The 27,587-nt window shown below is 38.7% G+C and overlaps 1 protein-coding gene and 1 long non-coding RNA gene across 12 annotated transcripts; one reads left to right on the top strand and one right to left on the bottom strand.

Moving 5' to 3' along the window:
* On the bottom strand, positions 1 to 3,971 carry LOC141949531 (uncharacterized). The gene is made up of 3 exons (XR_012630804.1): positions 3,838 to 3,971; positions 1,048 to 1,201; positions 1 to 598 (listed from the first exon to the last, which is right to left on the bottom strand). It is a non-coding gene; the product is annotated as an uncharacterized LOC141949531 (long non-coding RNA).
* On the top strand, positions 3,697 to 27,587 carry PEX2 (peroxisomal biogenesis factor 2). 11 transcript variants are annotated; one of them, XM_074883181.1, is made up of 4 exons: positions 3,937 to 4,071; positions 7,157 to 7,255; positions 8,225 to 8,325; positions 23,614 to 27,587. In XM_074883181.1, exon 4 carries the CDS (start codon positions 23,631 to 23,633, stop codon positions 24,543 to 24,545), a length of 915 nt encoding a protein of 304 aa, XP_074739282.1. In that variant the 5' UTR covers positions 3,937 to 4,071; positions 7,157 to 7,255; positions 8,225 to 8,325; positions 23,614 to 23,630; the 3' UTR covers positions 24,546 to 27,587. The 11 variants fall into 11 exon arrangements, with proteins under 11 accessions (XP_074739319.1, XP_074739239.1, XP_074739282.1 ...); XM_074883191.1 differs by having other exon boundaries at positions 8,222 to 8,325; XM_074883147.1 differs by lacking the exon at positions 3,937 to 4,071 and adding an exon at positions 4,346 to 4,436.

Raw genomic sequence — 27,587 nt, 5'->3', positions numbered from 1 at the left:
TGATGGTCAAATTCTATTCTTTATTTCGATTAATAAAAATGTCTATACAATGTGAATTTGCCTACTGTACAATCTCTTCCACCAAAAACTACACCAAAGATTTTTCAGTACCAGTCCACTGCCTTATGCATCATTAATTATGGAACAGAATCAGTTCTCTCAACAGATCTGCATCTCCACCAGGGCTTCTGCCGTTATCAGGTAGCTGCTATGACTTTTTCCTCCTCCTGTGCTGTCATAATTATGCCAGCAGAATATTAAGATTGGATGTACCAATCTTAAAATTTCAAAGCATAGAACAGATATTAATTTACGTCTACAACACTAAGAAGCAAGAAGATATTTTACATACCCAGAAATCAAAGAAAGGTGAAGTGCTTTGTCTAAAGGCACTTGGAAGAAATGAGTAACAAAGCCATAATTAAAATTCAACATCAAGCTTCATGTTAATCCTCTAGACCTAACTGCCTTTTTCAAAGTGCATGATTTGGAACATCAAAAATAAGAATCAATTCAGTCACTTTTCTCAATACACGCTTTAATGATAAAATAAACCACCGCATTCAGCTTCTTCCTCTGGACTGGCATGAACAATCATCTGTAAAAAAATAATATAACAAAAATAATAATGATAAATAATAATATAATAATTTTAAAATAAAGGAAGCCAAATCACAGTTAAAATTTAAATTCCACATTTGATTTAGCCTCTACCTCTGTGTACTGAGGGACTCCCTGGAAAACACACATATGTGCCAGGTATGCGAGTATACCAACTTATACTAGACTGATTTAATTAGTTTGCTTTCAATGCAAAGGTGCAGCACCTCAGCAATTATGAGATCGTTAATACAACAGAGCATAACAGCACCTTTAGAGATCTTGTCTAACCTCTAGGCACACATATAACTCCCATTAAGGCTAATGGGAGTCACATGTGTGCATCCAAGGGAGAAGAGACCCATTAAAACTGATACAACATATCCATTAATCTTCAGGTCACTCTTAAGGTCAAACATTATAAAAATGTTTATGAACAGTACTTACTAGGTATGCACAGTGGCTACTTTGGTTTTAGGACAGACCTGTGAGTAGTTAAGGCCACGGAAAATGTCTGCTTTAAAAGCATAACCACGTTTCAAGTAGTGGCATGGAAATTCGAGTGTGCTTTTCTGTAGTCAGGACATTTTTCTGTCATCTTCTGAAAGAATTAGAAGGATAGAAATGACAGGGAAGGTTAGACAGGAATGAAAACCTTGGACAAAAGTATGCTCTAGCTTTTCATTTTTCTTCCATCCCCCATTCTTTCTTCATATTTCAGTCCCTTAGTTGTGGTTTTCCACTTCAGGAAGAACATTAACTGCAGCGACTAAATTCCTAATCTGTGCAGTCTCCTACAAAGATACTACAAATAAGATTTTGATTACTGAATCACCAGCAAACCACAACAATTGAAGCACTGCTTGCAGGGGAAAAGGGGTGTTTAAAGTTTTTCAAAGCAAAAGGTAACCTTAGTTTGCTATCCATTTAATTCTGCATATTTGAAAACTCCCTTTTTCACCACAGTAGTATAGTTTAAGTAAGAATGTTCATTTCCAGCTTCGAAAAAGCTAAGGCTATTCAGTCTGTAAAACCAATCTGATCAGCAATGAATTTGCTGTCTTCATCCACACTGAGTCCTGGAGGAGAGAGAGAGATTGCTCAGCAGCATGGGGGCCAGATGATCTCCATATGAACAAAGCAGAAGAAACAGCGGGAGGAAATGCAAGTGTCACATGAGAACAGAAATGAGGACAAACTTCAGATATGACCTACCCCTATTAGTTTACTATTTCTTTCAGGAACTGAAAGTGGCTTCATCAAGAGAGTGACTCATGAACTAGTCTGAAACTCATCTTCCAGAACTCATGTAAAAACTCTTATTCTACGTGTGAGACTTGTTCAGCACTTCCCCATTACACTTCCTGTTACAGGGTCTTTAAGGATTCCAGGCATTGATGACTTAGCATTGCAAGCTTCTATTCAGAGACCTCATGTGACAGACACAGATGGTGAGCTGCCTCTGGAGCGTCAGGTCAAAACACAGGTAAGAGGCTGGAGAACAACCTCTCACCTAGAAAGCATGGCTCCCAGAGACAATCACAACAATATCAGCCACACCAAGAAATAGCACATCACTTTAGTCTTGAGTTGCAGGTCCACTATTGCCTTCCTCTGGTATGCCCATGTCACACAGGGTCTCACAAGATTTTTAAACGCTGATATAGTTTACAGTGCCCTGCACAAGGAAGTCTTTTTCTTGGTTTGTAATTCAAATATGCAATGATAAATAAATTATAATAAATAAATTCCATGATTCAATTATGAATTACTCCTCAGCAGAAATAAATGATCGGACGGTTTTGTTTCAAAAACAAAGCAAGAATCACCCCAAGTACCTTGGTGTATATGGTAGACTATCTAAACATCTGGGCGTGATTGTTTTTCCTTTACTAGTGGTCATAAGCTTTCCACTACAATGTCTTTCCATGAAAGAAAAGAGCTGTCCTAGCTCAAAAGATAAAATTACCTCATTTTGCTTAAAATGCAGTTTTCATATAAATAGATCTAATCCCCATTTTGTGAAATCAGCCATATGAATTAGCCTTATTCACTTCAAACAGTTCTAAAAGAGGAAGTTAGGCATCTGTTTTGAGGATGCTTTACCATTGTGAAAAATGACATGTAAATATTCAGCTAAACTGTTCTTACAAGATCATAATATCCATAAAGGGCTGTATCCTGTTTTGTGACACCATAAGTAGTCCAGAGTGCTACCTAATTTCTTGGCTGCAAGTTAGAAAAAAAGGTATAGAATCCATCAACACGTGTCCATGGAACCCCCCTACAGCCTCCTTAGCACAGATAACCTCAGCAAGGTATCTGAAGAAGTGGGACCCTTAACATCACCTGTGAACCTGTATTCATAAATACACCAAAACTATAGTTACTGTTTGGAAATAAATAAGCCACTATTTGAGTATCTTTTAATTTTATGTTTACTAAACAATGTAGATTCCTCTCAACCTGTTCATAGTCATATTTTACAGAGTTCTCTTTAATTTGCTTTCTAGAACCGTAATAGCCAACTTGCCAATGCAGTTTTCCTCAACTGTGTAATACGTTCAAAACACCTAAAACACTTTGGGAGGACTTGGCTATCACTAACGCTGGCAACCAACCGATCAACCATGCATCAAACAGCGCTGGAGTAACGCTGCTAGAGAAATACCTGCCTGCAGTACTTAGAGGCTGTTGCCACATTTCCTCCCTCGTCTGCTCAGTTTCTTCTCTCTCAGCCCTGTGAATCATGTCAGCAAATGCTGCAGAAGCCCCTCGCCCCCCACGGGCCGCGGCTACGCCCCAGGCTACCCTCGATTCCAAGTGGCTCGGCCTCGCCGCCCCCACACCACCCTCGGCGACCACCCCACCCCCAGCCGGGAGCCCCTCCGCCACCACACGGACGGCCAGGGCGAGCAGGAGCCGCTGCTAGCGCTTGCAGAGCTGAAGATGGCGAAACCGCAGCTCCGCTTCCACCGGGACGCTCGAGTGCTCACAGGGCCTGGGAGCCACCCGCTGCCCAACGCGCCCCCCCCCCCACCGCGGACCCCGAGCTGCCTTACCCCCTGCCTCTCCCATTGGCTTCTCATCCTCACCCCGAGCCACTGATTTGCTCTGCGGCCTGTCAGTCAGAGAGCCCCGCCGTTCCCCCTGGCACGGATGTCATCCCTGGAGCCCTTCTAGCGCGTCATCTCGATCTCTCGGAGGACTTCCTGCAAAGCCGCTCTAGGTGTTTACCTGCCGTAACGATTGTCTGTGCCGTAGCCGCTCTAGGCAGCAGGAGCTGGCTCTATGACCTGGCGGGGCCTGCTGCTGGGACGGTGTCCGTGGGCCGGGGGTGGCAGCTGGGTGGCGGAGGGGAGAGTCCCCGAGGCTCCGTCCGCGCAGGCCTTCGCTAGGAGGCTTGAGGTAGAGTCTGTCGCACCCGGACCCCTGCAGACTCCCGGCGGCCTGGGCCCGGCGGCGGCGCAGGTCAGTCGGGGCGCGGGGGGGGTGCTACCGGCCTTCCCGGCCAGTGGGGCTGCGGCGGGCGGCGCTGCCGCCGTGCGGAGGCTGCTACTGGAGCCGCGGCCTTCGACGGAGCCGCAGCTCCCGCGGCCCACCAGGCTCGGGGCGGCTGGCCGGGACGCGGCGGCGGGCCTGCAGGGCCGGCGGGGGAGCCTCTCTGGGTCCGCCCCGGTCGCTCCTCCAGGCCCTGTTTATAAACAACTGTGTTTCGCCTCGCCCTCTCTCTGGGCCTTTCTCAGTTTCGTGAGCCCCGCTGACGTTCCCACGCCTGTTGCGTGCCTCGGTATACAAAGAGGCGGCAAGGGTTCCAGCTAGGCCCGGGGTGTGAGGTAAGAAAGGACGGAGCCTGGTAACATGCTCTATAGAGAGGAAAGGGCATAATATTCTGTCAGAGGGATATTTTAATCCGAATTGTTGTGCTGATGTCAGTTGAGAGAGTGAACCCATTTAGGGACCTTCAGAGGTCTTTCCTATGACTGCCTGCTATGGGTGGCAAGGCTTCCTAAAGGTACTGCCTGCTCAAGGTGACAGTTACTTTCTGTTAATCCAGTTTTGTGCAACCTGTGAGTAACAAACCATTAGTTTGCCACAAAATTAATGTACATTTAGTATGAGTGGCCAACATATTTTGGCAGAGCGATTAATTCTGCTTATGATATAGTCCATAATGAAAAACAGCACTGTATGTTATTTTCAGTTCCTAAGTATATTTCTTGTATCATCTGTCAGTGAGAGGGACATATTCACGAAGGTCAAAGATGAAGTATGGCCAGTTTGTAGTAAAATCTGATTCTGAAAATTTAGCCATTTGTTTGATTTTACTGAAAGTTAGTGAATTCCTGTCTAACTCCTTTGTTGCTGATCAAGTTTTCACTTTAATACTGTTTTTATTCTTTATGAAGATCTATTTTTTCAGTGCTTTCTTCTACAAACTTTTTTTCCTCTTTATGCTTCAGTTTCCACTCATCAGCTGTTTGTTTTTCGCTTCCTGGATGTCCATTATCACTAGTTTATCTAATGAAATGTTTATTAGGGAAACAGCTGAAAGTGTCATTGCTGGGACATGAATTAGAGTAACAAATAAACTATTAAGGAGAGTAGCAATTCACACCTCTGAATTATTTTTTTTTAAAGTTTTTTTCATACTGCATGAAGTCATCAATTTCGGTTACTTGCTCTGGAGTTAGAGGGCTAACTTCACACCTATTAGTGTATAAATTAACTTATTAAAAAGGCTTTTTTCATTTTTTTTTGATAGAAAGGAAATAGACCAGTAGGGCACATAATCAAGACTATTGGAGGGATTTGACACTTATATTTTAATTCTTCTTGAATTTACTATGGAAATAGATGATTATGTCAGTACTGGAACACCTACTGTGCCCGCTAGTGCTCTAGCACTAGTCGCTAGTAAGGATACTTTTTTGGAGTTAAAAAGTTACATTCTTCACAAACCCTTTCTTTGAAGAGAGCAGCTCACCACTTGTATCTGCAGCGATGTATGTGGAGAAAAGACGGTGCTGTGCATGAGAGATTATACTGTGAATAGGCTAGTTCAAGCTAATTTCAATTTTCTATTAAAAAAAATGCTTCCAATATTTTTCTATCCTATACACTGAAGTAATGTTTTGAAAATAATTTGTTTTCTTTTGGGTAGATCGGATGTTACTTTTATTGCTAAAGATTGTCAGAAGTTTGTGTCTGCCTGTGCAAACATATTCTTCAGAAAGCAGCATTCTTATTTTTTATTTTAAAAAGATCTTAATATTAGCTTATGCATTTATGCTTTAATTACAATAATGCTTCTAGTGTTCTCCATATTGTTAAGTAATTGATAGAGTCAGTGAATTGGAAAGTGGAATACATTTAAAGCTATTGTCTATGAAGGTTTTGCAAGGATCTTAACATTTACATCGTTGTTCTTGCCTACCAGTCTGGATTGTATTGTGGGAGGCTGAAAGAGGTGGGGCGTTACGGTATTTTTATAAGTGGCAATTTTTATATATATATATATATTTAAAAAAACCCCAATGTTATGTATATATATATTTGCAGTTTTTGAAGAATTGAGTATGGTTTTTGAGTACGGAGCATAATGAAATTGTATTAATGTGGGGCCAAGGCAGCTGAAATAAGTCTTTGCTTAGAGTTTTGCTTGTAAGTCCTTTTAACTTCTAGGCCCACCTTGGTTCAAACCTGTGGCTTTTTATTTGTTGAGATCCTTCTTTTCACCAAAAGAATAAAATCAGTTCCCATTAAAGCTTTAGTGAAACTTTTAATGTTGATATAATTGAGTAAATAATTAAAATTAGACACCTCTGCATAAGTGGCAAAGTATCTTTTACTTAGAAGCGTTGAAAACTGTGAAGTGGTGAACTTACATGTATGTGAATCAGCTCATGCTTAAGTCTCTCATAGCTACCCTTAGAACTCTTAGTACAGCAGTACAAGCATGTAAAATATCATCCTCTGAATTTATTTTGAAAAAGGTTCATTTCTCAGGTAATGGGCCTTCAGGTACATTATGAATCCACCCACTGATTAAAAGGCTGTCAGGTAGCTGGAACGGTATGCCCCAGTTCATGTTGGTGGATTATTAAGGATTAAGCTAGATATATGGAATGTCTGTTTTGTGCAAGGAGAGTGTTTAGATTTGGGAGGGAATTTGTTTGTTTGAGAGCTCTGTGTTTGTCTCCTATTAGATTCTTTTATTATTCCCCTACCCCGAGACTGTAGATATAATTTCTTTTATTGGAGAAGGTAGCAAGTCACAGAAAGGTTTTGATACTTACTGTGGTTCAGGACATGTAGGAAGCAAATGTTCTTGTGATGAACTAAATAAAACTCAATTAAAACTTGCAAACAGGTATGGGTAGTATATAAAGACTCTATTCAACTCTTAGAATAAAACGGGAAAGGTAATTTCTCTACTCTGATAGTTTTTGACACTGTTACTAATCTGAGGACCTTCATTTGTGCTTTGACATCAAATGCTGTGGTGCAAGTCAAGAAAAACATTTGATCTTCTCCTGTGTTTAATCTTTTGTAGTCTTTTAAAGTGACAGTTCTGAAGATTGCTAAAGACTGATACCCAGAGGATATTTGGGAAGGAAAGAAGCTGTGCCTGATTCTGGACTCCCCAGTATAGGTGAGGCCTGGACATACTGAAGAGTCCAACAGAGGGCCACAAAGTTGGTTAAGGAACTACGGCATGACTCCAGTGAGTCTCCTGGCTGAGAGCTGGGGCTGTTCAGCCAGGAGAAGCGAAGGCTCAGGGGGATCTTAGTAATGTATATAAATACCTGGAGGAAGGTGCAAAGAGGATGGATCCAGGCTTTTTTCAGTGCTGCGCATTGACAGGACCAGAGGCAGTAGGCACACACTGAAAAGCACGAAGCTCTGCCTGAACGTAAGGAAACAGTTTTTCAGTGTGAGGGTGACCAAGCACTGAGAGAGGTTGAGCAGAGAGGCTGTGGAGTCTCCCTCCTTGGAGATATTTAAAAGCTGTCTGGACGTGATCCTGGGCAACTGGCTCCAGCTGGCCCTGCTTGAGCAGGCATGGATTGGCCATCATAAACTTACAATAAGCACACTGATCCCTTTCTACTTGCCCCTATTATCACATTTATAAAAAATAAAAAGGGGGGGGTAACAGTCAACTCTGAAGTTTTCTCTTTTTTTATTTTTTTTTGTTAGTTTGCAGTAAATACAGAAGCAGTATTTGGCAACCCACCAGTGGACTTTCACACACATACTTTAGGAAATTCAGAGAGGGGAAACCGCTCCATACTACTTTAGAATGACTGCAAAAAAAGGACCCTTTTGCCAGCAAACTTCCAGAGAGGCATATTTTTCTTTAAATCACAACCAACTCCATTCTATAAATATTATAAAGTGTCTACTGGTCCTTCACATCATAAGTACACTTAACTCTCTACAAAGATATTAGCCTTATACATATGTTGAGTATGTACTAAGCTGAACAACTTGTAAGATACAAAATATGAAAAGGGTGTATTTGCACTTGTATGTAATGTGTACAGTTAGAAGATGATAATTTCATCAAATAAAATCAGTCTTTCACTAGAATACCCTAATGTAAATTTTTCCCTAGCAGGGTCTGGTTTCCAAATGTTAACTTTCCAGGAACAACATCTGAATTCACACAGTTTTTTAGAGCATGCAGAGAGTGAATTTAAATTTCCAACCCAAATGATGGTAAGTTGTGTATGACTAAAACTGGAAATAGACTCAAACTCACTGTATTGCTGCTGCAGTTAATGATGATAGCCCCTACAACTTGTTACATCTCTTGGACTGCAGCAGAGGGTTACTTCAGTATGGTGTTTTCAAGCAGGCTGCTTATGCTGGTTTGGGGGGTTTTTGTTGGTTTTTTTGGGGAGGTGGATAAGGTTGGTTTTTTTTTCCTTCTGAGACCTAATAGAATATATACTTTTTCACATAGACCAGTGAAGGCAGGAAGAGATGCTACAACTCTCATTTTAACTAACTAGTATGGTCTCAACACCAGCTACTCCGCAGCACTCCCTGTACTCTTCGAGTAGTAAAGTTAAAAGCAGCAAACAAAAAAAATTAAAAAAAGGTGTGTTCTGCTAAAAAGCTGCAGGCTCATAAGTCATGTTGTACGTGGACAGAGAAGGTAGCAGGCTATCTGTCCTGAAGCTTCTCTGATGAGCTAAATGGTTCCTGTAGCCATGCATCTGACCTACATCTACAAGCATTGTCAGTTCACATCTAAACTTTACAAAAATCTTCAGGAGAAGGAGAACAGAAAGGATGCTATCTGTAATGTGACTCTCTCGGAGATGGTGGTGTTTGGGTTGGTTTTTTTTTGTTTGGAGGTGGAATGCAAGAAATTTGGAAGTCTTAAGATTATTTCAGACTTTTCAGAAGGAAACTGCAGATTTTTCAGAAGAAGAAAGGGTAAAAATTAAGAGAAATAAAAAACTGAGATAGAGGAAAAAGAGGACAAATAGATGATATGGGAAGAGAGAGGAATTATGGCAGTGGTGAGACTCTTGATTCAAGCTTGAGTCTGGGTCTGGGCACTTCTTCCTTTCCCTGCAAGAGAGGACCTGTGGAGATTTTTGGCCTTTAGAAGTAAGCCGAATCACTCCTATTATTCATTGTGTTTGTATCAGTAGCTGACTGGGAACAACCTTTCTAAAAATGCTGTCTCTGCCACTACGTATCTCCACCATCTCCATTTTTGCTAATGTTGGCAGTGGGGTTGGGAAGGAAAGGAAATAATCCAAATTTAGATTCTAAGAAAACTTGAAAAATACTTTCAATAATAATATTATTCAAAAATAGTATTATTAATTCTATAAGCAGAGGAACTGACAGAAGATATCACAGGAAGGGACTGACAAAGAGAAAGGAACTTTTCCTGGAAAAGAAATTAATATAGGGCCATGATACTGTGGGGCATAACTAAATCATGGAGGGGAATTCACATTGGATTACAGAGGGATTGTAGAAGCTGTCACAGTGTACAGCTCAGACTGCCTAGTAAGGAAATTATTATCCCTCTTCTAAACTGTTACTTGTAATATGTATGTGTAACTGTGCCAGTGGATTCTAAAATGCTAATGAAGTTACAGGATTGAAGAGAGCATGGTGAAAGCATATCAGTCTTCCCTTGTGTGCTTAAAGTTACCATAATTATGAAGTAATAAAACTGTCAGGGTTTGGGGACACTGAGCACATCTAATTTTCCCAGCATCCCTATTAGTCACTGTGTATGCCAAACATTTCAAAGTAAAATCATATCAAAAAGAGTGAGGAAAAATTGCATAGTGTTACTTATTTAAACAGAGTAGCCTCTCATCTGCAAGTCTGCATGAGTCCTACAGCGGACTTGTACAAATAATTCTTTTTTTCATTTCTGAAAGCAAAAAGTTTCGTATTTACAGTGTTGCAGCGTTACCCATGCACATTCAGCATGTTGGGTTTGAAGACCATAAGAATAGTTCTTCTAGTCAAATAAAGCCTTGATTTTCTATCTTGCTATTGACTGGTGGCAGATGTAAGAGTATAATTCTCAGATTCAAAAGCAGCCAGTTTCATGACTATCTGTTTTTCCTGGCCCTGATGCTCTTCTTACTGGTATTGCACGCATCTTACGTGATGCTGTGCTGACCTGTTTGTGTACTAAATCTACAGGAAAATAAATTTAAACAGGTTTGTTTTCTGCCAGTTTAACATGCAAGAACAGTTCAGTAGAGGGTCAAATAAGTGTTCGCATTAGTCTGTAAGAAAAGGTGGCAATACAAAGATGAAGGAAGGTGGGATGGAATGACTGTAGCTGTCAGAAATTACATCAGCTTATGTTTCTATAGAACATAAGTCTAAAAAATGAGATATATACATCAGGTAAAGTACTGTTCTTTATCCTTCCACCACTTGAGAGTTCTTGATTATAATTAGATACAATTATTCCTAAGTTATGCCATATGATACAAGGCCAAAACTTAAAACTGACAGTGAACAGGCTTGTCTTTTATTGATGGAGGGCCTTCTTGGTTTTAACGGATCATAGAATGGTTTGGGTTGGAAGGGATCTTAAAGATCATCTAGTTCCAACCCCCCTGCCATGGGCAGGGACACCTTCCACTAGACCAGGTTGCTCAAAGCCCCGTCCAACCTGGCCTCGAACACTTCCAGGGAGGGGGCAGCCACAGATTCTCTGGGCAACCTGTTCCAGTGCCTCACCACCCTCACAATAAAGAATTTCTTCCTTGTATCAAATCTAAATCTGCTTTCACTTTACAACCGTTACCCCTCATCCTATCACTACGCTTCCTGATAAACAGTCCCACCCCATCTTTCTTGTAGGCCCCCTTTAAGTACTGGAAGGCCACTATAACGTCTGCCTGAAGCCTTCTCTTCTCTAGGTGAACAACCCCAACTCTCAGCTTGTCTTTGTAGAGGAGGTGCTCCAGCCCCCTGATCATCTTAATGACCCTCCTCTGGACCTGCTCCAACAGGTCCATGTCTTTCTTGTACTGAGGACTCTAGAGCTGGATGCAGTACTCCAGGTAGGGTCTCATGAAAGCAGAGTAGAGGGGGAGAATCACCTCGCTTGACCCGCTGGCCACACTTCTCTTGATGCATCCCAGGGTACGGTTGGCTTTCTGGGCTGTGAGCGCACATTGCTGGCTCATAGTCAGTTTTCCATCCCCCAAGTCCTTCTCCACAGGACTGCTCTCAATCCACTCTTTGCCCAGCTTGTATTTGTGCTTGAGATTGCCTCGACCCATGTGCATTGCACTTAGCTTTGTTGAACTTCATGAGGTTTGTACAGGCCCACCTCTCAAGCTTGTCCAGGTCCCTTTGGATGGCATCCCACACAGCTTGATGTCATTGGCAAACTTGATGAGTGTGCACTTAATACCACTGTCCATGTCTCCAACAAAGATGTTAAACAACGCTGGTCCCAACATGGACCCCTAAGGAATGTTGACAGCAACTCTTTGAGTCCAGGTAGGTGACATCAGTTGCTCTTTACCTTATCCACCAGCGCTGTAACCCCATTGTAGAAGGCCACCAAGCTTGTCAGGCACAATTTGCCCTTACTGAAGCCATGTTGGCTGTCACCAGTCACCTTATTTTCCATGTGCCCTAGCATAGTTTCCAGGAGGATCTGCTCCATGATCTTATCGGGCACAGAGGTGAGACTGACTGGCCTGTAGTCCCCTGGCTCCTCTTTATTTCCCTTTTTAAAAATGGGGATTATGTTTCCCCTTTTCCGGTCAGTGGGAACTTCACTGGACTGCCATGACTTCTCAAATATGATGGATAGCCACTTCATCCACCAGTTCCCTCAGGACTCACTGATGCATCTCATCGGGTTCCATGGATTTGTGCACCATCAGGTTCCTTAGATGGTCTTGAACCTGATCATCTATAGTGGGTGGTTCTTCATTCTCCTAGTCCCTGCCTTTGACTTCTGTGACATGGGCGGTGTGGCTGGACCCCTGCCTAGTGAAGACTGAGGGAAAAAAAGTCATTGAATACTTCAGCCTTCTTCATGTCCCAGGTAACCAGGTCTCCCATTCCCTTCTGGAGAAGGCCCACATTTTCCTTAGTTTTCTTTTGTCACTGACGTACATATAGAAGCTTTTCTTGTCCTTGATGTCCCTGGCCAGATTTAATTATATCAGGGCTTTAGCTTTCCTCACCTGATCCCTGGCTGCTTGGACAATTTCTCTGTATTCCTCCCTGTCTACCTGTCCTTGTTTCCACCCTCTGTAGGCTTCTTTTTTATGTTTGAGTTTGTCCAGGAGCTCCTTGTTCATCCATGCAGGACTCCTGGTGGTTTTGCCTGACTTCTTCTTTGTTGGGATGTGTTACTGCTGGGCTTGAAGGAGGTGATCCTTGAATAATCAACCAGCTTTGTCGGGCCCCTCTTCCCTCTAGGGCTTTATCCCATGGTACTGTACCAAGCAGATCCCTGAAGAGGCCAATGTCTGCTCTCCTAAAATCCAGGGTGATGAGCTTGCCATGCGCCCTCATCCCTGCCCTAAATATATACAGTCTGTAACAACATTGTTTTTACATACAGTCCTCCTTTTGGTACAGATGTGGACAGAGGTTAATCATGAGTTAGCTGTGCATTTAGGACAGATTTTACCTTTCTCATCTAATAACTATTTCTAATAAAAGGTTAAATGGTGTTATGTTCCTACAGTGCAGTACTTGGATCAGCAGTTTTGCTTGCATATCGCTGAATATTCATGACTGTGCAGTTGGTATGCATATGTATGTATAAAGGAAGAAAGTTGAAATAAAATCTGGGCAATGACTGTGTTTCACAAATGATGAGCCTAAGGTGTTTAATACAAAATTTCAGGGTTCTGTCATCTGTGGTAAATTGTATCAGTATACAGAACAGGCATTGCTTCTGAATCCCTTCGACATATCTTCTTAATCTTCATTCGGGTGTCTCCATACCTATCTGTTGATCCTTTTATATGGATCAGACAGATAGGATCAGAACAGAAATACAGAGATGTGAAATGGGAATTTAAGTTAATGACTTTTTTTTTTAAGGGTAGTTTCAAATGGAAGAAAGGTAAGGAGGGGCATGGGAAAAATGCATATAATTGGGATTGACACTGCTTGACAAATAAGGCTACATGAGACACAGTGCCCTTACCATAGTGAAAAGCAGATGCTATGTATGTCATGATGCATAAGGCCAACTTTTCAGGTAAGTAATAATAACCAGCAAATGAAGAGTTTTGGCTATAACTGCCCACAGTGTGCTCACAACCATGCATCCATGTTCTGTCTTTGAACCATTATGAAATGGAGCTGCATACCTCTGCCACCATGTGATGTTTCACCTGCTTTACACAAAGGATGGCACATCTACTAAACTTTACATCCTTTTCACTTTTACACATGCGATGCAATATAACTTTCAGTTATCTGTCCTTACACCAGAACCTCATATCCTCATTATAACACAAAATATCTTCAAACGCAAGGGCCTCCTTGTCATCAGCTGTGTAGTTGAGACCTACATTTGTAGCTCAAGGGATCCTTATCTTTCCTGTGCTCTTACACCTCCTGGTACTGGTTTAGACAGAGATGTTGCCCCTTCCTTTGCAAGGGGCAGCTCCTTTTTAGTTAACCATCAGTCACAACTGTTAAACTGCTCCAACCAAACTCTCCACCGTTTTGATTCAGCAACAGTAAATGTAAGGCACTTCTCCAGATAATTCCCATTACCTAGTTGCACAGAAAAAGAGTTAATATTGTGTATTGGGCATATATTTTGGCTCTTCATCTTAGTGTTCAAAGAATTTTTTTGAACCATTTTTTTTGGAAAGCATCAAGTTACAGTGCAGCTTTGTCTTGTTAAGCTTTTGGGTTCTTTTATAACTAATTTAATTAAAAGGAACAGCAGCTAGATTTTATTTAGTACAGCAGAGAATGAGAATTTACAAGCAGAATTGACACATCCCTGTAGAGATGAGTTTGCAATTTGGCATACTAAAACGAGGGATAACAAACAAGAGGAAATAAGATGGCAGAAGAAGACGAATGGGATATGGAATAAAGAAGAATAGTGGTTGAACATATGACTTGTTACATGCTTATCTTCCTGTTTATTCTAATAAAGGAAAATTAGGGCCTGTTGTGGTTTGAACCTGGCCAGCAGCCAAGGACCATGCCCCCGCTTGCTCACCCTCCCCTGCTCCTGGGGAATAGGGGAGAGAGTTGGAGGGTTAAGGGTAGGGAGACTTGGTTGAGATAAAAACAAATGGATAACACACATTGTGATTGCTCACCACCTGCTGACTGATGCCCAGCCCATTCCTGACTAGTGATCCCAGAGAAGAGAGAATCCTGAAACCACCATCCTGAAAAACTGAGTGGAGCTTCCCAATCAACCCTTATCTATATACTGAGCATAACATTAGATGATATGGAATATTCCACTGGCCAATTTGGATCTGTTTTGGCTATGCTCCCTGCCAGTTTCTTGTCTACCTGCACACTAGCGGGACATGAGAAGTTGAAAAGTCCTTGATTTCCTACCAACAACTAAAAACATCAGTGTATTATCAACATTGTCCTCATATCAAATCCCATACTGAATCCAAACCACAGTGCTATTCTAGATCCTAAGAAAGAAGGAAAAAAGTTAGCTCTGCCCCAACCGAAACCAGGACAGGGCCATATCCAAAAGGTTGGTAGGATGATGCTATCTATGACTTTTATACTACAGGAAATAGAAATGTACTTTGAGCCTTTGTAGCCTTAAGTTTAACATCACAAATTTTAAAAGGTAGTATTTTAAATATTAGTTATGCAGTAATTCGTCTATCAGATCTAGATGTTTGCATCTAATAATCTGTCTTTTAAGAGTGCTGACAGATCACAAGTTTTTCTGAAGTCAGTGGGAGCTTTTAGCATTCAGAGTATCTTTAACAGTGGCCAATAATAGTCTTGGTTGCTAGCATTCAAGAGAATGTATTACACTGATGTGGGATTTTCAGTTTCCATCAAATACAGACAGAAATGACTGATGTACAGATTCTAAAAGTGCAGCACTTTCCTACTGCTCTTCATTGCTGTTGTATCAGTTCTGGCTCTTCTGAGCTGGTTTTGATTTTGTAACTTGAAGCCCTAATATTTCAACTCTAGCAGGTAGTTTACGGAAGATAAATCAATGAGCTATCCTTACATTTTCTTGCTGTCTCCAGGCATTCAGTAGTGGCTAAACTCTTGTATCCCATTTTATGAAGTCTAAGCTTACTGAGTTAAAGTTGGAAAAGCAACCTGTGATTTGAATGTGTCTTTGTCTTGTACTTGCTCTTGGGACATAAAGGATTCTGGGATTTGTTACTAGTTCCTCACTCAACTTCCTTAGTGAAAATCTTAATTTCATCCATGGGATTGATTTGTTACACAGTCAGTTATTCAGTGTTTTCCTTTACTTTGTCTATTTCGAGAAATAGTCCTAGGAATATAAGAAACAAATAGTATTTTCTGTGATTGCAGTGTATTACTCGTTTTTCAGTTAGTGTTAGTAGTTATTCCAAATGGTTTAAGAATCAGTTTATGTTCTTTGCAAAATGATATGTATTTAGCTGAAGTATACAGAAATCCAGACAGTAATACAAAATCAATCTTTTGTAAGGTTAGTTGAGGTAATGATATAGTGATAAGTTAATTTTACAGTGATTAGGAGACAATGCAGTTGGGGCTCCCAATGAGAGTTTGATCTGAGGATATTTCTCTCTGCACTTTGAGCAAGAAAGAGATGAGAATTAACGGTAAGACATGAGGCTTTCACTAGCTGGGGTCTAGGTTCCGTGTTTTATTATGAGAGCTGATGTAAAAGAAGATTTTAAAATTAACTGGATACATATCATTTGATTTCTCATCTTTAAAGTTTATTGATTTCAAATTTAACATCTAAAATATCCGTTGCTATTGAGAGTAACTAAAGAGAACAGTGAAATGGAATATATTTTCACACAAACACACAAAAAAACCCAACCAACAAAAAGCCGCAAAACCAACTCAAAAAACCCTCACCTCGCCTTAAAAAAAAAAAAAAAATCTCAGCATTCTTGTGGTGGGTGGAAAGATAGTTTTTTTTGCTATCTGTTGATATCTTAACATTGTGAACATAAAAGGAGAGATAGTAGACCACAGGTATGACTTGCGTGCTCTCTCTCTCACATAACCAGTATGGCAACACTGAATGTGCAATACGGAATGCATTGTAGCTCCTGAAGAAAAGAGGAACTGTGTGTTAGTGATATTCTCTCCAGAGAAGGTATGACTTCTGGCATACACACCACATACTAGTTCCCCCTGGTTGGTCTATAGATCTGAATCCTGGGACTTGGCAGAATCTAGTCTGTTGAAAACACTGAAAAATGGTTCTCTTTAATGTATGTCCAGTTATTTCTTTGTGTTGAGATAGTTTGTTATTATTTTAGTTTATTATTATAATGAATGTTAAAGAGACTTTATATATCAGGAATTCTTCAGTGGCCTGGAAATCAAAAGAGTTGTCCAGGCAAAAATAATGCAACACTATTAACAATGAATGTATAGCAATAGCATAGGAATGTAAAAATAAAATCAGTGACTCTAAAGAATAAAATAAGTTTCAATTTACAAAGCAGAAGAAAAGAATCAATGAAAGGGTTCAAAAATCTAAGTGAGAGGAGATGCAAAGGGATAGGTCCATTACCAAGATCTGTTATTAAATAAGACAGGAGAACAAGTAACAGATTTTCAAAGACTGATTCTTTATGGCATACTTTATAAAAGAGATATATTGTGACCTGCTACTTTCATAAAATTAATCTTAGACAGGAAAAAAGAGTGGAACCAAAGCACAGAAAGAATAGCCTAAGGAATCTTAATATAGATGTGCTCAAGTGACAAATCCTAATAAAATTCATCCTAGAATGATTGAGGAATTAGGCACCACTGATTTTATTTATGTATTTATTTATTTATTTATTTAATGTCCCAGAGGGTGAAAATAGCCAGCGAAATGGATTTGTCTGTGTTTTTGTGTCTCTTTATTCTTCTGTTAAGAGAATTATGGAAGCTGTCAGTTTTGATTCCAAATAAAGATTCAGGACTACATAGTTTAGCAATTAATTTTTATCTAAAGATGTGCAGAAGAGAGACTGTAAAACAGCCTTACTGGTTTGACATGACCTGTTCATAAGGAACCTCAATCTGTTTCTCCTCTTAGAAAGGATGACAAGCTTAGTAAGTAAGAGGAAAAGTATAGGTACAGTACAGCTTGATTTTAATAAAGTCTTTTTCCCTGCATAAGCAAGCTAGGGAAACGTAATATCAATACCGTCTCCATTAGATGCTGATATTATCAGCATCAAGTTGAAAAATTGCCTTTACAAAGTAATTACCTATAGTACCTTGTCAAGATGAAAAGGCATTAATGAGTTGGATGATCGAAGAGAATACACATTTTAAAAGTTACTGATCATACTAAGCTGGAGAGGGATTGAAAGTTTTGGGTGTTTTTTTTTTCCTTTGTTTTGAACATAAGACCTGAATCCAAAATACTCTTGATAAATTTGGAGAGAATCTCTGAAATCAAGAAGATGAAAAGCAATGCAGGAAAATATGAAACACTGCATTTCAGAGGAAAAAGTCAAATACATGAATACAAAACAGGAAAGAATTATTCGGACAGAAAAATGACAGAAGATGATCTGAAGATACAGTAGACCTCAAGGTAAATACTAGCTATGCCACTGGGAAAAGTTAAGGGTTTTTTTTCTGGAGGATCATACCAGCCATGTTGTAGGAAAGAGGATGTTGTCTAGTTTGGCAAATCTGTTTGTAGTTGGTCCTCTCATATGCCTCACCACTTTTCCCTCTTGAGAAGATGCAGACAAACTGGAAATTCTTCTCCATTGTTGTTACTGTTTTCTCCTGTGAAATGAAAACCATCTTTATTTGTAATAAGGATGCTTTAGATTTCATATGAGAAAAAGATTCTTTGTAATTATTAGGGTGATAAAAGACTGAAACAGACTAGCTAGAGAAGGTATGGAATCAGCTTTCTTGGTAGTTAAACATCTGTCAAGATATTCTTGAGCCTGCATTCATGCTGAGTTAGGATAAGGTGAGTCTCTTGAGGTCCATTCCATCTGCATAAGTACAGTGCTCAAACTGCATGTTTTGGCTGCACAGAAGAGATTATCTAAAATAGTTAAATCATGAACTCAGTGAAGTGAATGGGTGTGCTACTTCTTGCATCCTAAATTCAATTTTAAGTTAATGACTTAATAAAGTCTAATTTTATTTGGCTTCCAAAAAAGTGTTTTGACAAATCATACTTTAAAATGTTTTGAAGCTTCTGCCTATAATATATGTCTGTCTGTCTTCTAATGATTATGCTAGAAAAGCAGGGAATGGGATTACAGTAGCACTGAGACAGTAGAAACCCCTTGATTACTCAGCCACAGTGGAATAGCCCTGTGGAAAAAATGGCACCCTAGAGGTTAGTTGGATTTGTATATTTCTGCAGGCAAAGTTTACAGACCTGTAAATTTAAATGTAGAATTTTTGTGGGCAGTATGCATTGACAAATATGCCTGATGGTAATACATCTCATACTGATAGTCCCAGAACAGGTCAATAATAATGCTTATATTGATAGCAGCAATGCAGAAGATGTTACTTGGTATTATAGCTAAAATCCATGTTATCCCCTTAATCATAATTACATTAATATTGACAGGCTGTTGACAATACTCACATTACTATTGATAGATTTCTGTCAATACATGTTTCCAAATAAAATATATTCATTCATAATTTGTACGATGCTCGATAACAGCACTAACATATACCAGAAGAAATTCCTCTTTCCCTGGTGATATACAATAATTATTTTTTTGTTGCACAGTGTACTGTACAAGTGGGATTGTTCATTTGTTTAGTTTAAAAAAAAAAACAACAGACAAACTATAGGTTATTTAAGAAATGTTCTGTGGGTTGTTTTTTTTCTGGAAGGCTATTTTTAACTTTTTTTCTATGCAGTATCTGTGAAAGTATAAAATCAAGGAAGAACCTTTCAAGTAGTAGTCTTTAGTGTTTTGTCTTAAAGTGTATTTATGTAACAAGTTGATCACATGTAGTTCATTTCCTGATTCAATTCTGGTCATGTAAGTTAAGCCTGATGGCATCCTTAACTGAGCATTGATATTTGTCTCTTTCATTGCTGGGTCTACAATTCTGAGTTCTATAGTTTTAAAAAATTTAAAATAGACCATATAAGATGTTAAATCAGTAAGGACATGACAAATAGAATTTAATGCAGAAATTTGGAGGAAAAACAACTTTCTCTCTATAGTCTATGTAGCTCAGCAGAATATGGAATGCAAAAATAGCATAAAAAGTGCAAGTTAAATGTTGTGACACAGGCTGTGTTTATTATCTAGTTTTAAACCAGAATATTTCTCATTTATTCCTACTCCAGGACCACTATTTGTGAAAACAGTACAAACTGAAAAATGTAACAAATATCTGAAAGGATTTTATATAGAGAAAGTGATTTTAAAAGAGAAAACTTAATTATCATGTTTTTATTCTTGAAAAAATGCACACTGTAGATAAAGAATATAATGGCCATTCCCTACTATAGCAAAATATCAGAATTTAGGCCTCTACTTTCAAACAGTTGCTGTTATCCAGATCATTAAGACGTTTGCAGACATTTTTCATAGGAAAATATGTATTTCAAGCTTTCCCTTTTAATGTTTGTCTATAGGAAGTAAGTATCTACCCTATAAGTGCAGTAAAACCTTAAATCCGTTTGGAAGTAAGGACAGTGTATAGCAGAACACGTCAGCCTGTACTTAGCAGTAAGCACACTGAAATGTGCTTACACATTAAAACCAAACCTATATGTATATAATCTGTAAGTAACTTGCAGGGTCCAGTTAACAGCTATGGCCTATGGCAAACATTTAGTGGTCTTAGCAACAAAGAACTTAAGAACAATATCCAGTTTTATTGCTTAAATTGAGAATGCTTACCTAATTGTTCATCAAAAAGAAAGCTTTGCTTACATAGGAGTATTATAAGCATAATTTAAAGGATTTTGAAGGATTACATCTGTATTATTAGTTGCTTATGTATTTGTCTAATAATTCTTCCTTTTCCATATAGTTTGTCTGAAAGTGACTTCCAAGTCAAATCAATCTGCTAGTTGGTAATTCAGGAAGAGACATTAAATATGTCACAGTTAAACAGTATATATGGTGTTGATTCTGATTTTTTTAAAAAAGGAGACTTGTTGGAATTTGCACAATTTCTAAGGTTAGCAAACAGTGGTTGGACTTGTTTGTTCAGAAGTGGCTCCCATTTTCTGTATACAAAGTTCCAACCCACACTGACAAGTTCACTGAAGTTATTTCCTTCAAGTAAAGTTCTATAAAGGATCATGGACATGAAACAAATATGCATTGTAACAAATCAATTGGATTCTATAATGAGGCATGCACAGATTTTTGAGAAGGTCAAGCTCCAAGTTCTGGGGAAGATCTTTAGGGCATTGTTGGGTTAAGTTTTAAGAATCTCCAGGGATGGAGATTTCACAGTCCCTCTAGACAAACTGTTCCAGTTTCCTGATGTCCAACTGGAATTTCTCATGTAGCAACTTAGAACCAGTTGCCTCTTTCTCTTTCACTGCATCTCACAGAAAAGTTTGGCTTAATCTTCTCTGTAACCCTTGGGTAGTGGAAGTTTGCTATTAGATCACTTCTTAGCTGCCTTATCTTCAAGTTGAGCAATCTGAGTTCGTTCATGCTCTCCTCATATATCAGGTGTTGGGGCTCTCTGGTGATATTAGTGCCTGGATTTTTTTCAGTTTGTTGAAATTTCTTTTGTACTATTGATAAAAAAGAGGCAAAACTGGACTTACTATCCCAGGTGTAGACTCACCAATGCCAAGTAGAGGGGAATAAATGCATCCTTCAGTCTGCTAGCTACACACATGCTAATATATTCCTGTAGGCAGTATTGCTGCAAGAATGCGCTGGTGACTTGCATTCAGCTTGCTGCCTACCAGAATCCCCAAGTCCTTTTTCGCAGAGCAGCTGCATAGTCAGTCACCTCCCAGCCTACAGTGATCCATTTTTCTTGTGTATTTTATGATCCATTGTAATACTATTTGACATTTTTTCTGTGAACTTCAGAAGGTTCCTGATTACCCATTCCTCACTTGCTGAGGTTTCTTTAAATAATCTGGCTATACTTGGGGGGAAAAAAAATCTGCACAGAATCTGCCTACCTTATTTATGAGAAACCTACAACAGCAGTTTCTCATAGCATCTGGGATAATGAAAGACAGCTGGAAGAGGTGGTTGAACTGATGTTGGAAAATAATCTTAGTAGATGGATCAAGGAAGCTTATTGATAAGATGACACTTTCAAATAACTTGAAAGGTAATTTTGTGTATTGGGAATTGTATAGAACACTAGCGGGAGGTGAACTGAAATGAGTAGAACAGAGTGAAATGAGTAGAAGGGACTGAGGTGTTAGCAGAAATTAAGAAGACACTAGACTTCTAGGGGTTACGAGTGAATAGCACTAAACCAGAGCGACAAGTTCCAGAGCAGATGGTTATCAGAGGATGTGATTCCTAAAATGGTAGTGGGATGAGAAGATGAGGGGTAGGAGGGCAGATAATCATTGGAGCTGGAGTTTTTGAAGTGATACAACAAGATCAAATAGGGGTTGAATTGACCCTCTGATCACAAAGTGGAGTAGGTTGGGATGATACTGGATAATGTTTTCCAACCACACTTCCTGAGACAGGCTTGGGTATACTGCCTTTGTATACTGGCTTGTGAGGCCAGTGCAGGTTGATGCAATGAACCCCATAGCTGTTTGCCCAGAGGAGGTGGCCTAACACTAGCTTCAGCCATATTTTGCTTGAAAATGAGGGAGGAGGAGTTTAAAGAAACTGAGTGGAGCTCTTGTATGCCCTACCCACGTAGCCAGTCTTAGTTAATTGGAAACTGCTGTTGTACAGCATACATGAAGAGCAAAATCATATTACTTGTTAGCTTTGCATGATATTTTCCTTACAGACATGACCAATTATAGGTATAGAAAGCAGTAGGAATACTATATATAATGTTTTATACTGGGATTTAAAACTTTTGGTGCACTCCATTTCAGCAAACAGTTACTGGTTCTGAGAATTTTTTTTTAGTATTCTTAGCATCATTAGGAACCATTCCTATATAGGATCCTCTACAGCATCTTTTATTCAAAGCAGATTTGTGTTACAGCAGATTTTCCTCTTATGAATAAGGATTTGAAGTACCTTCTTCTGTACTTCCTCCAGAAAGCTGTTGACCCTTGCTTGTCTGTTATGCAAAGAATCTGGTTTAGCAAGTGAAATATGTTGCATTCTACCTGAAATATACCACTTCTAAATCACTTTATGTTTTTTATGTGGGCAAAAGGAACCAAAACCAGTTACCCCACAACTTTGCATTACTGAGGTGTTATTCATATTTTGCTCTTGAAATTTATTGCATATATTTTCTTAGTCATGGAGTTCCAGATACAATAACATTTAAACCAAGTAATTTTAAAAAAATATTTTTATTTTTCTCTGTAATGCTTGAACAAGAAGAGTATACATTTGTTGAAGTAGCTAGTATACATTAATCATCTTGCCAGGAAATTTGTTATGTGACAAGTAGCACAATCCCGTACCTGTCAAGAGACTCTAGAAAATATATGCAGGCTTCAGTGATGTACTGTATGATAATTTATGGCTGAATGCTGAATATTTCTTTAATCTCATGTAATGATTTTTCTCTAAACTAAACAAATCACTGCCTTTCTTTAGCAAGTTTTCTCACTCCCACCTTAATTTTCATCCATATCTTCCTGTAGGTAATCCTTAAATCTGTTAGTAATTCTAAGATGTTACTTTCAGCTGCAGCTGCTGAAGTATTCATATGGCAGTATTTTCTATCCCCCCCACACTGTTCTCTTCTAGATTTTAGTTAGTATGTTCATTTTCCCTATTTCTCCATAAAATACCATATAGATAGATAATCCTTGTTTCTGATCTTCTATTTCAAGGTGCAATTGAATATTGCAGTTATGCCCAGCAACTTTTTTTTTTTTTTAATTTATACAGTGAAATATTAAATCTGTGGAGTTTTCTAAATATCTGGAATGTGTTAAACACTTCTCTGTGACCAAATACAAATGTTACTCTTTGAGAAATAGTCCAATATAACTTCTTCTGAGATGAAATTTTATGCTGTTAATGTAAAGCTTCCTGAAAGGACTTGTAGCATATTAATATAGCATTCTGAAGAAGATTTTTCATTATTTCTTGTTTACTGCTGGTATATTACAACTTTGTTATCTTTAATAAGAATAAAAATAGGAAATGCTCCATTATGCTTAAACCCATTTGTGTTTATTCCTAGAATTTTTTTGTGAAGAAATGGCTTCCAGCATTGGAAATGAAAAGAGTCTGAATCCTGTGCTCAGAATAAGTCAACTTGATGCTCTTGAACTGAACAAAGCCCTGGAACAACTAGTGTGGTCCCAGTTTACCAGCTGTTTTCATGGATTTAAACCAGGGGTGTTGGCTCATTTTGAACCAGAAGTAAAAGCATTTTTATGGCTTGTATTATGGAGATTCACTGTCTATTCCAAGAATGCAACTGTGGGACAGGCTATTCTGAATATTCAATACAAGAATAACTTATCTCAGACAGAGAAATACCAATCTCTGAGCAAACAGCAGAAGTTATGGTACCTTATTTTCACTGTTGGTGGAAGATGGTTGGAGGAAAGATGTTATGATTTATTTAGTAATCGTCAGCTGCAATCTTTCTGCAAAATTAAGGGTTATATTAACTTTGGAGCCGGACTTCTTAAACTCTGTGGACTTCTAAATTTTCTGATTTTTCTTCAGAAAGGAACATTTGCAACGCTTACAGAACGGATTCTAGGAATTAGGTCAGTTTTTTGCAAGCCGCAAAGTGTTCGTCAGGTAGGATTTGAATACATGAACAGGGAACTCTTATGGCATGGCTTTGCTGAATTTCTCATCTATCTGCTACCACTTATTAATTTACAGAAACTAAAACTTACAATTTCTTCTTGGTGTTTGCCTATTGCAGGTCTTTCTAATAGTGAAAACACATTAGCAGCTCACTGCAAGGAATGTTCACTATGTGGGGAATGGCCTACCATGCCTCATACCGTAGGCTGTTCACATGTTTTTTGTTACTACTGTATTAAGAGTAACTATTTATTTGATATGTATTTTACATGTCCTAAATGCGGCTCAGAGGTACACAGTCTTCAGCCACTGAAATATAAAATAGAAATGACAGAATTGCGTGCCTGATATAAGATTGGTTTGTTTTTCTACTGTACATGAAATATTATGTTGAAGAGATTAATGGAAAAATTCAGAAGATTTGTAAACAGACAGCTTAAGGATGGTTTTGGAGACTGTAATTTGTTGTAACAAATGTCTTTACTGGTCCTAGTTTTTTACTGAGTAACAGCGCCAACTTGCCTCTCTGAAGGAAAGCAAGCTGTTCACCAGCTCTTCTACTCTCTGACTACTTGATCCCAGTTTGGTACCCCTATCTTGTCAAGTCATTCCTTCTTAGATCTAGAGTCTGTCAGCCTGCCACTTCCTAACTGCATGCTATATACTTCCCTCAAAGACAGAGAAGGTGCCCAGTAAGCTTTTACCCCTTTTGTGGATTTTCTCAAACTTGTTGTAAAAGCTTCTGCCATTACCAACTTAGCTAGTAGATGGATTTAGTGGAAGAGTCATCCTTGTCTTGCCTAAAGAATAATTTTAAATTTGAATTCCCGGTGTGATGTTCCACTGCAAAAAGGAAAGGTGTAAGATAAATCGTCATTTTAGCAGATTATTATAGTTTTCATCATACTCACCCACCATAACAGGACATACACTTTCTCTAACTGAGAATTGCTTTCTTATCAATAGACCATAAGCTTTAAGTGATCCACGTGGCAGACAGATAGATGCTGCATAGTTAGCATGTGCCTGCAGGAAATATAACCACTTCTTGGGCAGATACGGTGCACCTGCTAGACCTTTGTGAGATAACTGGACTCATTTTCTCAGTCAGCTATGTGTCTGTGATCTTCAGTGACGTATATATGACCACCTCCCACTTCTTCCTTTAAAGCTGAGGGACGCAGTCCATCATCCATTGGAATGTGACAGCTGCCCAAGGTAACCCACATTCTTCTCAGTCAGAGACACCGGAGAAAACTCATTACTCACAAGATGCTGTATTTGGAACTTGCCACTCTTCTTTTTTTGGTGTGGTCAAGGTGGGTGCCAAACCTCACTAATAGCTCACTACCACACAGAAAATAGATCAAACACAGTTATGTGCATGTAGACATATTAAAAAAATAGGTAACTATTCCTGGTTTTTACAATTACTATCTGTTTTCTCTACTGGCTTTGCAATGTTTTTATTATTCCCTGTTTTAACACTTTATCCATCCTCTGACCTGATTTTGTAAGATTTTTTTTTTTTTTTTTTTTTTTAAATTGCAGTCCTTTTTTAACGGGAAGTCTTATCCAGAAGTGTCTCATTAACGCAAAAATAAATTGCATCCTTTTTTGGCTCTTAAATCAAATTCTCATACTTACACAGTTAAATGGAGTAAATCACTTTATGGTGACTGTGTTCTTGATTGGCTATCATCAATAATCAGCCCCAAAAATAGTATGGTAACTGATCCAATATCTTTGATCTACTTTTATGAAATGGTTTATTACATTCTTCAGTATCTGATTAAAACAACCCACCAGCCTGTTTGTTTGAAGATCTTAAATTCTAGGTTTTGATCTTTAGAGTGACACACAGCGCTTTCATCTGATGCAATTAAATATAGTTAGTGGGTTTGTAAGTATCTTTGGGCAGCCTAAAACTTCATTAATTCTGCTACTGTTCTGTGAGTCAACAGAGACTTCAGAACAACTGCTTCCAGATACTGTGCTGCAACATATTATTGCCCATCAAATATGTGTATCAGCAGCCTGACAAATTTCTGTTATTCACCATTGCAATTTGAACCAGCAGGTACAAATCTGTCTTTATTAGAAGCATCAAAACTGGCAAGTCTGGAGAATATTCTGGAGTCACTTGCTGGTTCTGAAGTGATTCTCTATGGATTGTCCTTTCATATCACTTAATAGCTCTTCCCAAAGAAATACATTAGCAACCCTGACTTTGAGGTGGTCAGTTCAACCTTCGTTCAGTTGTGGTCACAACTCAGATTGAGACCAAGGTTTCAACTTGCATATTGATAAACTCCTTCCTACCAGGTTAGCTTTTTAGGACTCCAAAGTGAATACTCAGCAGCTTCCTTATAGCACTATTAAAAACATACCTTTTTTATATTGTAATTCTGTTCTGCTGTGTCTTGTAATATATAAACTGCAGAAGAGTCTTACTTGAAGATATTACAGAAAAAAAGCGAGATAATTTATAGGCTAATCAAAGGATAATTAATTTTACATACTAATTGCATTGATAATTTGTCCTCATAAGCATTATATTTTCAGGTTAAAACTCTCCTGTAACAAAGGACTAAGATACATCTGGTGATGCTTCCTGCAGTAGAGAGAATAAAATTTATTTTGGAATGTTAATCTCCAGTTATTTTCTCTAAACAAAAGGTTTTTAGTGTTCACCTGCCATGAGAATGTACTTCTGAGCAGCCATACATACATAAGGGAAAAGGATAAATGCCTAAAATTTAAGAAAGGTAAAGGACCAGACCTTTTATTCAGTCTTGGATAGGAGTTACAGTCCTGTATTAAGTTTTATTTGTGCTCTGTGGTGTGTCTTTGTGTGGTAGATGAACGTTTTCATTGTATCAGAAATCAAAAAATGAAGCTATAACTGAAACAGACTAATTATATTAATAAACGTCAGAAATTTTTTCATATCTTCACTTGAATGAGAATTACTAGTTATCACAAGGTGTGATTTTTTTTTTTTAGAGACATTTAGATGAAAGGAGTCAGAGAACGCTGATTCCTTGCTTCTACAAACCTCCCATCTACTCTAGTGCTTTAAGAGAGGTCTCATTTAAGTAATGTTATGGAAGACTTAAAAGCAGGAGTTTCAGTATTCTGTACAAGAAATAACAGAGGTAGTATCTGATCTCTGCATTACCTGGAACTATTTCTTTATTTTTCCGTAAGTGTGAGATGTGATAATTGAGGATTATCTGTTATTTCTGATGTTAAGAAAGATGAAAGAAATATATTTCCTACATACAATCCAATTAATATCCTTGTTTGAGAATATTACTGCAGTGTTATCTAGCATGTATCATTCTTATGAAAACCAAGTTGACAAATAAAAGATACGTCTGAACAGGA

The sequence above is a fragment of the Strix uralensis genome, chromosome 1 (assembly GCF_047716275.1).
Source record: "Strix uralensis isolate ZFMK-TIS-50842 chromosome 1, bStrUra1, whole genome shotgun sequence".
Classification (NCBI taxonomy): Eukaryota; Metazoa; Chordata; class Aves; order Strigiformes; family Strigidae; genus Strix; species Strix uralensis.
The sequence above is the reverse complement of the archived record's forward strand: the minus strand, read 5'-3'. Positions and strand labels throughout refer to the sequence as shown.

Excerpts from the sequence above, each read along its gene's own strand:
- PEX2 (XM_074883218.1), top strand. The coding sequence starts at position 23,631 with ATGGCTTCCAGCATTGGAAATGAAAAGAGTCTGAATCCTGTGCTCAGA.